General features: G+C 40.3%; 1 protein-coding gene across 1 annotated transcript; it reads left to right on the forward strand.

Moving 5' to 3' along the window:
- The first annotated feature begins 6,332 nt into the window (after positions 1–6,332).
- LOC106887340 (ovalbumin-like) lies at positions 6,333–13,865 on the forward strand. The gene is made up of 8 exons (XM_014940798.1): positions 6,333–6,375; positions 8,060–8,244; positions 8,849–8,899; positions 9,485–9,613; positions 10,464–10,581; positions 11,809–11,951; positions 12,129–12,284; positions 13,349–13,865. Exons 2-8 carry the CDS (start codon positions 8,077–8,079, stop codon positions 13,742–13,744), a joined length of 1,161 nt encoding a protein of 386 aa, XP_014796284.1. The 5' UTR covers positions 6,333–6,375; positions 8,060–8,076; the 3' UTR covers positions 13,745–13,865.
- Positions 13,866–15,070: the final 1,205 nt, after the last annotated feature.

A 15,070-nucleotide genomic window follows, 5' to 3' on the forward strand; every position in this document is an offset into this window, starting at 1 on the left:
ACTGCAGAGATCTGTAGTCTCCTGAATTCTCTTCCTTTATGAAAATTAGTCACTTTTTCAAATCATCAGGAACCTCCTCCACTCGTCTTGACTTTTCCTTAGTGTTCTTTTTGCTGTTCTATGTAGAGAGGCTTTTCTTAGTGCCCTTCACATTCCTTGTCAGGTTTCCCTCCAGCAGAATTTTCATTTTTCAAATTCCATCACTGCAGTTTCTGTACTCCTGCCAGGTAGATTGTCCTTGCTTCCACCTCTTGTGCACTTTCTTTTTTTTATTAAATCTCAGTCAGAATGAAGGCACCTTCATCATCACAGACCACCTGTATATTGCTTCAGCAGCAGGATATGTGGCCTGTATGGGAGCAAGTGAAAAGCTTTGCATGTCAGTGAGGCTAAAACTCATTCAGTCATGGTGAGGAAGATCTTCAGGTTCTGGGTCAGATACTCTCATCTAACCTGTTGCTAGCCTGTGGGAGGTGATCATTGAAAGTTATGCCATGAAAGCCACATTAACCTATCTATGTCAGATCAAATATTCATTGGGACCATTAACATCAGCTGTACAATGAAGGCTGAGCCTGTGTCAGGTTAAAATGCATGTAAGACCTGAAATGGGATACCCCAATGACAATCACGCAATGACAAATGCCTCTGTCACAATCTGTGAGAGAGAAAGACAGCAATGTAGGCAACAATGTCAGTCTCTTCAGAACGGCACAGGGCTGCTGCAGAAAGATGCCAGGTGGGCTACAATATCCTGTCTGAAGGAGCTTGACCAGACACCTCATTTTCTTTGGCCTGGGGAAAAAAGTCCCACAGAACAACTGAGAGAGAAACCATCACTGAGAGCTACAGCACCCAGGTCTGCAGTGACAACCAGTTAGACAGTCAGCTGCAGTCACTCTGGGTAAAATGGTTTCTCTCTCTGGGAATGGTTGCTTCTGTCCCTCATAGAAAGGCAGCTTCCAGATTCACAATGTGGAATGAAGACAAACACAAAACAATTAACATGCTCCTTCCTACTGGCAAAAGAGCAGGAACAAGGAGAATAAAATCTTGAGTTCTGTGTGGGTTTTTGTGATTGGATGAGAGGCTTTGGTCTGTGAGCTGACCTGGACTTTGTATCCTTTTGGATAAAAAGTGCCTTTTCTACTCTCAGGTGTCCAAGGCACAGGTATTCAAGAGTCTGTTGGTTTAGGGACAGCTCTACAATGAAATGCCTGGCAGAGGAAAGGGCAGCAGAGCCTTCGCTGACCTCTTTCTTGGGACAAGCATTGTCAAACAAGGATATGTGACAGAATTGTTTGTATTGCTTTGCAGAGTTGTGCCAATTGTCCCAGGTAGCCATCCAACCGCAGGAAGGTTTGCTTACTCTCCCTAGACTCCATGCCATGCAGACTATACAAGACTTTTTGTGTGTTAACGCTATTCTGAGGGCCTGATCTCATCCAGATCTTCATTAGCTCATGAGTAGATTCTGCTGCTTGCAACTGGCCTTGCAATAGCTATCAGTCTAAGCACAGAAAACCAAAACAGGGCTCCAGGAAAGACAGCAGCATGTCTTCCTCATACACTATCAAAGTGGAGCTTCTTATTCTCCATGTCTTTGCTTATTGTGGGTGTGTTCTGAACCAGAAACTCCAGTTCTTGGAGAGAAAACCTGGCTTTCGTATAACTCATGAAACAAAGCTCTGCATCAAACATATACAAAACTGTTGTGCAGGTCTGGAAACAGGACACTACATAGTAGTCAAATTCACCAGCTACAAAAACCACCCTTGGGATCATTTTTATTCTGCACTTGCTGTGTGACAGTGTGAAAAAATGATCACTGACAAAGATGCAGCTGCTTTCTGCATATGTTTGCAGGTGCTAAAATACAGGCCATTTGTGATGAGCTGGGCCTGTGACACTGGTCTGGATACTTATGTAATTCCTGTACAGATTAAGGGAAGGGTTGTTTAGGAGAGAGGCTTGAGGGACACTTGGAAGGCAGATTTGAATGAGTTAAATGTATGTTATTCTTATATGCAACAATGGAAGACCATTGCAGTAGAAATAGAAATAAAACCCTGTGAACACCAAGTGGCATTGAACAAAAAATAGATAAAGAGTGAAAATAATTACACCAATCTGAGTTTTACTATAAAGTGTGAGAAAACATCTTTTTAGATGCAGACACATAGATTCATAGAATCATAGAATATCTCAAGTTCAAGTCTCAAAAATATCTTCAAAAGAAACTATAAAATGCCATTAACATTGTTTCACTTGGTATGATGATTCCTTTCAGTTACAAAATAAGATTCTATAAAACTTTACAAACACACCACAAAGACAACTAGAAAACTCCTTCCCATTCCCCATTCCCATGTGTTCTCTGCGGCAGTGTTGTGTCTCAGGGGGATGTAGATTCTGCATGTATCCAGCTGCCTTCCAAGCTGCTTATCAACTCCTGTTTCAGAGACTCTGCATGAATCATGGCTTGTGCTGAAACTGTTAGATCTGACTAGTGTGAGTTGCATGCATGAGGAATTATGAGTCATGCTGGTCCCGTCCTCACTGAAAATTGGTCTCAATATTGTACCTTAGCCCAGAATTAGGACAGACTCTCATTCCTCATCTCTCTGTAATCAATGAACCAACTCTAAGAGAAGCGTCATAGACTATCTCAGGTGGGAAGGGACCCATGAGGATCATGGAGTCCAACTTCCTGCTCCTCACAGGACTACCTGAAACTGAGCCATTTGACTAAGAGCATCATCCAGACGCTCCTTGAACTCTGACAGAATTGGTGCTGTCCCCACTTCCCTGGGGAGCCTGTTCCAGTGAGTGACCACCCTTTCAGTGGAGAACTTTTTCCTAATGTCCAATCTGAACTTCCCCTGATGCAGCTTCATTCCATTTCCTTGTGCCCTACTGCCTGCCACCAGAGAGAGGAGATCAGCACCTGCCCTCTGCTGTCCCCCTTGAGGAAGTTGTAGACTGTGATGAGATGACCCCTCAGCCTTCTCTTCTCCAGACTGAACAACCCAAGGCACCTCAGCCACTCCTTCTAAGTCTTGTCCTCCAGAGCTTTCACCACCTTGGTTGCCCTCCTCTGGACACACTCTAGTAGTCTGATGCCCAAAACTGCACACAGTATTCGAGGTGGGGGTCACACCAGTGCAGCATAGAGCAGAAACATCACCTCCTTCGACCAGCTGGTGATGCTGTGCTTGATACCTCCCAGGATGGAGTTGTCCCCTCTGGTTGCCAGAGCACACTGTTGACTTTATTCAAATTGCCATCAACCCAAACCCCTGGATCACTTTTGGGGGGGGTGCTCTCCATCTTCTAGTCTCCCAATTTGTATGTACAATCAGGATTACCTCATCCCAGATGCACTTGAAATACTCCAATTTACTCCAAATGTATGTATAACCAGGATTACCCTGTCCTGAGTGGAGAATCCAACACTTGCTCTTGTTAAATTTCATACAATTGATGATGTTGATGATACAGCTCTCTACTCTATCTAGATCTCTCTGTAAGGCTTCTCCACCCTCAAAAGAGTCCACAGCTCCTCCTAGTATAGTATAGCGTCATCAGTATATGCTCACTTTGACATGTTCTCTTCAGTCTTTTCACCTTCAGCTTTGAAGGAGTTCTGATAACCATTATTTTGTGGACATGAAGCTTAAAAGCAAAGCGAGCTGTGATACACTCTCTGTGACTCTCGGGGTCCAGGCACACCTCCTAGGATTTTATTACATGCCAGATATTCCTCTGGCCCCCTAGCACTAGAAAGCACTTCTGCCTTTCCTGATGTCTGTGGTCCACCTCACCTCCTGAGCTACACAAATGAAATGGGGACCCACTCTGCCTGTGATACAAAAGAGGGACTGTGGGTACTTGTTTCAGTGTTCAGTGCCTTGGCTCACTGGTACACCAAACCGGTGGGAGAGAAAGACCCTGTTGTTATTCTCCACTTTTAAGATAGGTTATGGTGAAGTGCTAATAAAAAGCATTTATTCAGAACATCCAAAGGAGGCAAAACACTGAACCATATTCATAAAAATAAGAAGTAATTAAAAAAGAAGATAAAGAAAAAGGAAAGCTTACTTATATATGCCAGGGTTATTTTGTTAACCCTTACCGACCTGACCTGCTGTCTGCTTAGACAAAACGGCTGACAACTTTGGCTGTAGTGGATAACTCGCCTCTTTCCTCTATTGGAGACTCTCGTAAGACAGAAATTATTCAGGACCTTCCATCTGCCATCTCAGCCCAGGACAGAGCTTCTCCCAGAGACTTTCCATTAAAAAAGCACCATATTCTCCTAGTTTCACAAGGCTTGCTCACCCTTAGAGCCGCTCTCCCTTTGAACGCAGAGGAGGGTAGAGCGAGGAGCGGAGGTAGTAGCTGAGCTGCCCAGTCCCCTGGCTGTATCTATGTGCCATGTTCTCAGACCAGGCCTCTAGAAAGATTGACATTTTCCTACTAAAACTGCTTCCTTACCACCTCCTTCTCAAGGATATCTTCGACTGTTCTTCTCGGCTATGGTAGCACTGTCTTAATGCTTTAAAGTATCTAGAAGCATCCCTTTGAGGCTGGATGTCTTCTCCAGCACCTGGCTGGCTGGAAAACTCTTCCTTGCCTCAGTGAGAGGCAAAACTGTCCTTTTCCCTGTTATTTCACCAGGATGTTTCAGTGTGACAGGATCACCTCATCTACATTGATCTGTGTATTAACAAACAGATACAAAGAGCTAAGCAGAACACATCTACAAAACTCATTACTGGTGTTTGATTGACCGGATGGTGGAGATTTTTTACTACCAACACATCTGGGAGACTCATTCTCCACTCACGTTCTCCATCGACATACTAATACATGTTGGATAGGCCAGGATAATGTTTTCTGAGAAGCACTTCTATCATCAAAAAAAGCAGATGAGGTTTTTAGGCTTTCTAAAAGTCTTAAACAGAAGCAGTAGGCCTGACAAAAAAAAGTGAGAAGAATTGTTCTGTGCTTAAGCATAGATATGTATCTGTCAGACTATCTGGGAAAACAAAAAAACCCCAAACCAAACCAATCCAAAACACTTGGCTGATACCTGTGGAGTAGAGATCTAACAAAAAATAACACCTCCGCTACAATCTTGTCTTGCTTAAGTCCTCGGACTGACTTGGTGACAACTTGACAAGGAGAAAGTAGATTACCAGGGAACAACTATTTTCACAAAAGGAAGCAGACTGGGGTAAAGAAGACAGCACTGTCTAAACTTTTGACAGCAGTACAGACAGCCTACCTCTTCTCCTTAACAGAGATCACAGTCATCTCCATATATGTTCTAAGGAATTATGTCATACTGACTTTGGGATTCCATCCCCCCCTGCCTTTTTAAAATCACATAGTGTTTATAGAGGTCAGAATGGTTTCTATACTATTTGTCCATTCTATTATTTCAATACTGAACAATAGCTTTTATAGCTGAAATGCTTTTGTAATAGAAATATATTTGCTATTGTATATTATGATTGTCCTACAGACCATGAACACTCTTTTAGCTGGATTTCACAGTTCCTCTGTCATCTGCCAGGCCATTACATTACCCATACGAGATCTGAGAGATGCATTGCAAGTGCATACAACAAACACATTTGGAATTTACTAGTTTTTACTTTGTCTGCAGATATGTTTTGCTATTTGGTATAAAACTTTCACACTTGTCCAAAGATCTTCTTTAAATATCCCAACTTTTCAAAGAAATTGTGCCTGATTATGACTTTCCTCTCAAGCGGTTTTCTGAAACGCACCATTCTTTATTTCCCCAATTTTGTTAGTAGAATAACGGGCCAAGTCCTGTTCTCACTTATCTGCTGTGAGAACTTAGCATGGGTCAACTGCATTTTGTTCATTCAAAAAGGATTGACTGAGAGACAGTTCTGGTCTCTTACTACAACCATAATAACAAATTGACTAATTATTGTCAGATTGACTGATAATTTCTAATTATGTTTTCTATCACTAAGGTTTTCACATTTTTTGTTTTTATTAACATCCCAATATCTAGTTGCAAATGAGGTTTAAGGGAACATGAATATTATTTCCCAGTCTTTTCTGCCCTACAACAGTCCTGATGTATTGATGGATAACGCTTTATTATACAGAATAAAAAACTAATATTTGCTCACCCTTCAGTCAAAAATGGACCCATTGAAATGAAAATCTGACCTAATCCCATTAAATTATTTTTATGGTGTCAAAGCTCAAACTTCTGAAGGGCAGCAGCAGGTGGGTCAATATTCAGACTGTATAAATACTCGAGGGTTCAGCCAGTCTCTCTACATACAGCTGGAGAGCTGTATTGCCTTTGGTGCTGAAGCTCTAAAGGTAAGCATTTCTCTAGGAAAATTTAGCTTTGTGCTGTATTATTTCTTGCTTATGTCTAAACTTAAAATGAGAGCAATTATTGTCTTGTGTTTGGTATCTTTAAGGACAGAATATTTACATGATATTCTCAACAAATCTCACCTGTGTATATCTATTCTGCACTATTTTATTACGTGTTAAATTGAGTATTTGTTTTCAGGAGACTTTTTAAAAGCTTATTCTTTGAGCTTAAAATATTACTTAGTGCTTAAAATATAATTTTATTTCAGAGCCACTTATGCTCTCATTCAGTAACTTTTAAGTTTGATTTTGGCAGCCAAAGAATAATTCTGCTTGATTGGTTTCCGGTTCAACAGAATGCACTGAGAGCTGAACTGTGGCATTCAGTGAATTTGCTAGGTTTATTTTAGTGTTAAATTTCTTTAACAATTACATCCCTAAAATATGGCTGGTCAACACTATACAAGATAAAAATGTGTGTGGGTGTACAGACTTGTATTTTTACACTAATCTATAAATGTGAATTTGTACACAGAAAGGAAAGTGAGAGAAATGTGTGTGCGAGCGTATGTGTATACTCACAAGCATGGCCACTAAGAACTTGGTGGAGTTTAATGCTCTGAAGACAAACTTGAGATGCCAGCATTAAGTACTTACATAAGGGGCTGGATTTTGGAAGACAACAAACTGTCACAATTTCTATAAATCACAGGAAGGAAACTAGGTTCATGCTGACCTCATAAACTGCGCTATCTATAAGCACAGTGGCTACACGGGACTTGACTTATACTATCCAGCACTTTATAGCAGCCTCAGACAGACAAAAATATAAAGCTTTTACTGGTCTATGCCACAAACAAATGTTCATTTAACAGTGCTGTATTATGGCAGCCATTGCCATTGTATCATGCCTGCATTTCTATCTATCTGAATATCACTAACAAAATTTAATTTCTCAGAAAGGTTATAACGAAGTGCATATACATATTTAAGCAAAGCAAACTATATCTGAGAGCACAATAGGTGGAATATGAAATTTGTGCATCTCTCCTAGACTAGGTGACCTTAGACAAATTATATTGACTGGTTTTGCTTCCATTACTAAATCAAAAGTAAAGATACAAACCTTTGAAGATCTACTGACAGTAAGTACTGGACAACAAATAGATATTTTACTGCAATTATTTATTTTTAGAAAATAAAAACAGTCAGCTTCTCCTTTTACTTATATCTGTCCCAATCTAGAGCACATCCACTGAAATTTGCACTTTAAATTTCCAGCCTTGCAAGTATATCAAAGACAGATCATATTTTCTTGTTTTCGTCAAGGGTACTACAAAGTACCAAGGAATTCGGGCCTTCACTGAATGAAAATAAGTACAGGCAATTGTTGTTGGACTGCCTTGGAAAGGTAAACAGAAATCACATACAGATTTAAGACCTCTGAGGAACTTTAGTGCCAAAAAGGCAACTAAATACAAACTCTGAAAGAAAAAGACTTATGAATATAGAGTTTCTAACATGCATGAGAGGTGAGCATAGGAATAGGCATGTTACTACATAATGACTTCAAAACTACTTGTTTCTATTTCATTGTCTAAAAAGTACTATTAAAGTGCATTGTGCTGTGTTTGTACAGTATTCCATCATTAGATTGTCATTGTACTTCTGCTGTTTGCTCTAGACACTACAGGTTCCACAATGGGCTCCATCGGTGCAGCAAGCACAGAATTCTGTTTTGATGTATTCAAGGAGCTGAAAGTCCAGCATGTCAACGAGAACATCTTCTACTCCCCCCTGACCATCATTTCAGCTCTGTCCCTGGTCTACCTAGGTGCAAGAGAAAACACCAGGGCTCAGATCGATAAGGTGAGACTACAGTTAAGGATTTAAACCTTCCTGCTGCTCAACAGAGACACAGCACTTCATTATGATAATATCCCTTGCATAACTCAGAGGCTAAAAAATCTAAATCCAGAGTTTTCAAAAGCTGTGGACACCTCAAACTCCCATAATATTAAACAAATTCATCAGCCTTGAAACTGGAATAAATTTTACCATTGTTAACAGTAGGATTCTCAAAGAGAACACCACATTCCAGTGGTCCTTTGTTTAGAGTAAGGAAAGTAGATAAAAACTCCAGGAAAAGAGCCAACACATGTCTCCGGACTGCAAAATGTTTCACAGGAGTTTCCTACAGCTCTCACTTCCTTCAAAGAGAGTGGCTGGAAGAAAGTTAGTATTATTAATAGCACCCACTGAAGCTGATTTCTAGATGTTCAATAGAAAAAGAGGTCATCTAAGCAGGCAACAGTAGGCACAGCTATTCACAGATGGTACAGATGGATTGCAGTTTTTGAGTCACCCAGCTTCTCAGTCAATAGGTTACTTCAAACATCATGTGTTAATCTCAGTTGCATAACCTTTTTTTTGTCATACCTGTTATTTCAACTACTGTTCTTTTCAATTTCAGGTTTTTCACTTCGATAAAATCTCAGGATTTGGAGAGACTACTGAATCTCAGGTACAGAAACAATTTCACCTCTTTCTCTGTGTCACTTTCTCCTGCAAGCAAAATCTAGCAAATAAAGCAGTCTCTTAGCAGTTCCAACCCCTCTCCAATGAGCAGCTAGTTCTCTGCATCCAGCACTTAGGGGAACACTTTGTTCATAAGAATAGAGAAGGGAGGTAACAGAGGATTCAGAACATGCATAAGATGAAACTCAGCACCATAATATTGGGCAAATAAGGAAAAATATAGATATTTGTATGCTTAGGCAAGGTAGCCAGATGTTCCTGGTTAAATGGGACTGGTTGGGAGCGGAGGAAAGCCCACCTGATCTGCTAGAGCAAGGTTACTGTAGCTGGTAATTAAGAGTCCCCCTAAGAGAGGCATGAGGAAATTACAGTAGAAAACCAGCACAGAATTGTATATATATGAGAAAATTACTATAGTTAAAGCAACAAAGCATACAGGATGAACAACAGTTTTGTGCACAGAAGTGTCTGAACTACTTTACTCTTCTCATGTAGTATGAAAAAACTACGAAGTACTAAAACTAGAATAACATCATCTACCTTTTTATTTGTATTTATGTCAACCATTCAGTGCGGCACATCTGTAAGCGTCCACACTTCACTTAAAGAAATGTTCACCCAAATCACCAAACCAAGTGACAACTATTCAGTCAGCTTTGCCAGTAGACTTTATGCTGAAGACACATACCCAATCCTACCGGTGAGTTGCTCTAAGATCTGATCTGAATGCATTTGTGCCAAAGTTGTACCTTTCTGTAATGCAAAAGCACTGTCAGAAGTCTAGGTTCTGCTAAAGAAATCTTCTTCCATATGGAAGACAGGATTCATGACTTCTCTCTGTCACAACCCTAAACCTCTACAGTCTTGAGAAAAAATGTATCTAACTAAAAATATGTTTGTGCAAAGCACAGTCATGATCCAATCATGTCAAACTATAATTAATAAATGTAACCACTGTTGGAAAGAGTTACCTCCAATGTTTTCTCAACTTGTAAAGCAAACCTGAAAATAACTTCAGGTTTTCAAAAATATTCCAAGTTTTCTCATTGAAAGGAACATTTAATTTGAAACTAAAAGAAAATACCATTGCAAAATAAAAAGATAAGAAGTGGACAAAACAAAAAACCCACCATACTTCAACTGAAATTAACTGGAACAGGCTGCCCAGGGAAGTGGTGGAATCATCACCCCTGAAGGTACTTAAAAGATGGATAGACTTAGAGCTTAGCGACATGGCTTAGTGATGGTTTTTCTGAGTGTTAGATTGATGGTTGGATTTGATAATCCAAAAGGTACCTTCCAACCTAGACAATTCTATGATTCCATGAATGCCATTTTGGATCAAACTTAGTCCTGGAAATATTTTAAAAAATGTGAGCATATGTTTTTGTTTGAAGCAATGAATGTGCTTATGAACTAGAATCATGGCTTACTGATTAGCCTCAATAAGCAAATTATTCATATCTTTTAATTTCAGTCTTGCATTTCACGTTTGCAAAATGCTTTGACATTCTGGTCTGAAAACTGCATTTGTTTTCATCCCTTTGCAGGAATACTTACAATGCGTGAAAGAACTGTACAAAGGAGGCTTGGAAACTATCAGCTTCCAAACAGCTGCAGATCAAGCCAGAGAAGTCATCAATTCCTGGGTTGAAAGTCAGACAAATGGTAAGAGCAATCCAAGTGTCGGCATTGGTATCTTCCCTTCTGCCACGCTGTTTGAACAGCATATGAGAATGCTTAAGTCAGGAGACAAAAAACCCCAAAACCTCTCCCTGTGCTCCTTCTCCTGAATAATAGTTCAGTTCCCAGACAGGGAACTATAACGTAATGATTTTTTTTTCCCTCAGACACACCCCTTTTAGAGAACTCTCTATATCTGTAGGGGCTTTGTGGGTATGTAATACCTCCTGTCCTGATGAAAGGGACAGCACTAGAATATGCTTTGTATACACTGACAAGTGGTTTGACACTAATGCTGAGAATCTGGATATCCTTTGATCAGTGCTCTTTGCCCTCAAGCTTCCCAGAGTTGTGTGCCTCTTGAGTAGGGCATGCAGTAGAAGGTACTTGAGAAATCTTAACAGCTAAAGGGCAATGGAAAACCACAGAGTTAAGGAATGGTAGGGAGATTTATGAAATGCATAGAAAGAGGTATACCACAAAAGAGATTTTTACCCTACTGCATCTCCATGTGGTTCATCCATTCTTTGAGACTTTTCCTGGCCCTATCAAAACATTCCTTTCCCTCATGCTTGAAACACATGGTTTGAACAGCAAACACAGATTAAAAAAGCTTAATTTTAACTGAAATGAAAATATTCACAATCACACAACCTCTTGTGTGGTGTCATATTTTGAAGGAGAAAAACAGGCTATGATTAAGCTACTGGTTGGAAAGGATTAAGGGAGGAGCTTACTTTGTGCATGAGAACAGCAGAATAAACAAGAACAAAGTATAAGAAGAAAGCAGATTAAAATTCTGGTTTCCTTCCTGCTACCTTCTTTATATAGACATCATGTTTCAACTTTGGTTTGAAGCAAGAAGTATTTATGCTTACTGTTAGGGTTGGAGACAATCCAAAGGTTCCAATGGTTCTTCCCGCTGTCACAAAATACACAGGTTTACTCATTTTTTAACAAGTATATCTCTTAGTCTTACCTTTCTCACTATAATTCATTACGAAGAGAAAACAACAGCTATTGCCAACAGCAGTAAGCAAATCTACCTTGGCAGTACAAGATTACAGCTGCAAAAGCAAAAAAACTGTCCCTGCCCTATATCCTCCTCCCCACAAATTCTATACCCTTCATTTAACACAGTGATTGCCAAGTAAGATGTGTTATGCAGGTGTGTTATATACACGTGTTCTCTTTTCCTATGCATTCTTAAAGGAATGATCAAAAATATCCTTCAACCGGGCTCTGTGGATTCCCAGACTGAAATGGTCCTTGTCAATGCCATTTACTTCAAAGGAATGTGGGAGAAAGCATTTAAGGATGAAGACACCCAGACAATGCCTTTCAGAATTACTGAGGTACATGGGCATACACTATCTTAAAGTTGTCATCTTCTAGAATGTATGAAGATAGTAGACAAGTTGTTATACGGTCTTCCTGAACAAGAGCAATCAGTAGTTTTAGTCATAAATAGACATCTCTACAGTCTAAAAATAATCTTTGAGAAAACTGTATTATCTTCTTTGGTTTTGCAGCAAGAAAGAAAACCTGTGCAGATGATGTATCAGGCTGGTTCATTTAAAGTGGCAGTGATGGCTTCTGAGAAAATGAAGATCCTGGAGCTTCCATATGCCAGTGGGGAGTTCTGCATGCTGATCATGCTGCCTGATGATGTCTCTGGCCTGGAGCAGGTATGGCCCTGGCAGCTGGGTTTCAGAAAACCATAAACACAGTGAAATTTAGGTGCTGCAAAGCCCTTCACAATAAAGTTATCCCAAAACACTTCACCAGCACAGATCTGAACACTGGCAACATGGGACTGTTGCATAGAAGCATGCAACTATCTCAGTGGCCCTGCAATAGTGCTGAGCGTGGATCGATTAAGGAACTGCTTTAGTGGGTTAGACTTTGGTGACTGCAGAACAGATTCTCCTCAGCTAAGCAGCTGTTAATCCAGCAGCTTGAACTCCAAAGGTTTTATATCTCCATTCCTGCACACTGAGGAGCTTTCTGGGAAGTTCATGTTAGCTTTACTAGTTGTAATTATTGTTTGGTTTGGCAGTGCTCAATATGCTTCCTTCATACCTTCAAAACTTAAACTGCCTAAAAACTGAATATGAGGAGTACAGGAATGGTTGAAGCAATTTCAGAAAATAAAATGTACATGACAATACTATTGTTGATATGAACAGAATACAGGCATGAAATATTGTCACTAGCAGGACAGTAGCTAGTCTGAATAGGAAAAGCTATGTAAAAAATGAGAGTTCATTGAATGTTTGTACACTAACTCAAAGAATCTAAATTATAAAATTGAAGAGGCATTTAACACAGCTAAATTTCCTCAGTAATAACTGACAGTTGGGGTATTAGTAATTGGTTAGGATGAATACCTGATTACTTGGAGATCTTAAATGTAGATAGAGCTTACAACTCAAAAGCACAGAATGATTTTTGGAATATATTTCTCAAGCAAAGAAAATTAATAGAAAAAAGCTGTAGATGAAATTTGCTGACTAACCAACTAATTAAGAAAATTAATTGGCAGTGAGCCTATTAAAGAACTAGAAAGCAGGACAGAGAAGAGAAGAAAGAATCATAGTTTGGTTTCCTCTCCTAGACAGATTAATCTGTATACACCTAGAAAAAATGCCATGCCAAAAGCAGTAATTTTAAAAGAGAAAACCCCCCATCATTGGTAATATGTTGCCACAAAGGGAGTTGTGTTTCATCCCATTTGCTTTTTTCCTTGCAGCTTGAGAATTCATTCAGCTTTGAAAAACTCATGGAGTGGACCACTTCTAATATGATGGAAGAAAGGAAAATGAAAGTGTATATCCCCCGCATGAAGATGGAAGAAAAATATAACCTCACATCTGTCCTAATGGCCTTGGGTATGACCGACCTGTTCAGTTCATCAGCCAATCTCTCTGGCATCTCTTCAGCAGAGACCCTGAAGATGTCTGAAGCTGTCCATGAAGCATTTATGGAAATCTATGAAGCAGGCAGTGAGGTGGTAGGCTCAACAGGATCTGGGGCAGAGGTTACAGGTGTCTATGAAGAGTTTAGGGCTGACCACCCTTTCCTCTTCTTGGTCAAGCACAAACCAACCAACAGCATCCTCTTCTTTGGCAGATGTGTTTCCCCTTAAAGAGGAGAAAGCTAAAAACCCTGCTGTCCCTTACTGCAAGACCCAAAGCACTGCAGTATCAAGGGTAAAAAGAAACTTTTACTTTCTCTTTCATCCCTACTTACTAAAACCAGAAGGCTTTATTTAAAAAGAAAGTCAGATAAATTATGCCATGAAAACAGAGGCCCTTTTCCTTTTCTTTATGCAGAGTAATATTATTTACTCATGGATGAAGAGTTAAGGGAATGAAAATTGGCCCCAAAGAAAGCATGAACATGAACAGAGATGTTCCTGGTGCAAGTCAGTAATAGTGCTGCATCATCATACCGAAAAAACACAACCCCATTTATCTGTAGATGGTTTATGGAAAAAAAATGCAGCCCTATAATTAAGCCAGGTTTCTCTATGGTCAAGCTTTGTGGTGACTTCTCTGGAATTAGTCACTTGAAAACTCCCATAATAACTTCTAAACTGTCACCAACCATCCCCAGTCTGACAAGGCAACTGCTTTTTCTTTGTGCTCCTGATACTGCAAGGCTCTTCCTCATTTCCTAAAGATGCATTACAGAAATCTTAGCATTCATTTCTCCTTAAATTTTTTTGGCTCAATCGTCATGACCAAATGTGGCATGTTACTATTCAAATTATCTTCCATGTATCCATATGTGATGGGTCTTGCGGATGTACTCTTTCCTCTTTTAATCATAATAAAAACATGTTTAAGCAAAAGCGTTTCATTTGGAGTATTTCCAGGGCACGTGGGAGGTAGTAATCCTACTTATACATAAAAACTGGGGGACTAGGGGCTGGAGAGCAGCCCCCCAGAAAGAGATCTATGGGTCTGGGTTGATGGCAACTTGAATATAAGTCAACAGGGAGCTCTGGCAGCCAAAGGGGACAACTCTGTCCTGGGATGCATCAAACACAGCATCACCAGCTGGTCGAAGGAGGCGATGCTTCCACTCTACACTGCACTGGTGTGACCCCACCTCGAATACTGTGTGCAGTTTTGGGCACTTCAATATAAGAAGGACATCAGACTACTAGAGTGTGTCCAGAGGAGGGCAACCAAGGTGGTGAAAGCTCTGGAGGACAAGACTTAGAAGGAGTGGCTGAGGTCCCTCTGGAGAAGAGAAGGCTGAGGGGTCATCTCATCACAGTCTACAACTTCCTCAAGGGGGACAGCAGAGGGCAGGTGCTGATATCCTCTCTCTGGTGGCCAGCAATAGGACACAAGGAAATGGAATGAAGCTGCATCAGGGGAAGTTCAGATTGGACATTAGGAAAAAGTTCTCCACTGAAAGGGTGGTCACTCACTGGAACAGGCTCCCCAGGAAAGTGGGGACA

Source organism: Calidris pugnax, unplaced genomic scaffold (genome assembly GCF_001431845.1).
Source record: "Calidris pugnax isolate Ruff unplaced genomic scaffold, ASM143184v1 scaffold8, whole genome shotgun sequence".
Lineage (NCBI taxonomy): Eukaryota > Metazoa > Chordata > Aves > Charadriiformes > Scolopacidae > Calidris > Calidris pugnax.

What these genes read in the sequence shown, in the direction of transcription:
- LOC106887340 (XM_014940798.1), top strand. Translation starts at nt 8,077, where the DNA reads ATGGGCTCCATCGGTGCAGCAAGCACAGAATTCTGTTTTGATGTATTC. An exon ending in CCAGGGCTCAGATCGATAAG is followed by an intron (nt 8,245 to 8,848) that starts GTGAGACTACAG and finishes TTTCAATTTCAG; the next exon opens with GTTTTTCACTTCGATAAAAT. An exon ending in ATGTCTCTGGCCTGGAGCAG is followed by an intron (nt 12,285 to 13,348) that starts GTATGGCCCTGG and finishes TTTTCCTTGCAG; the next exon opens with CTTGAGAATTCATTCAGCTT.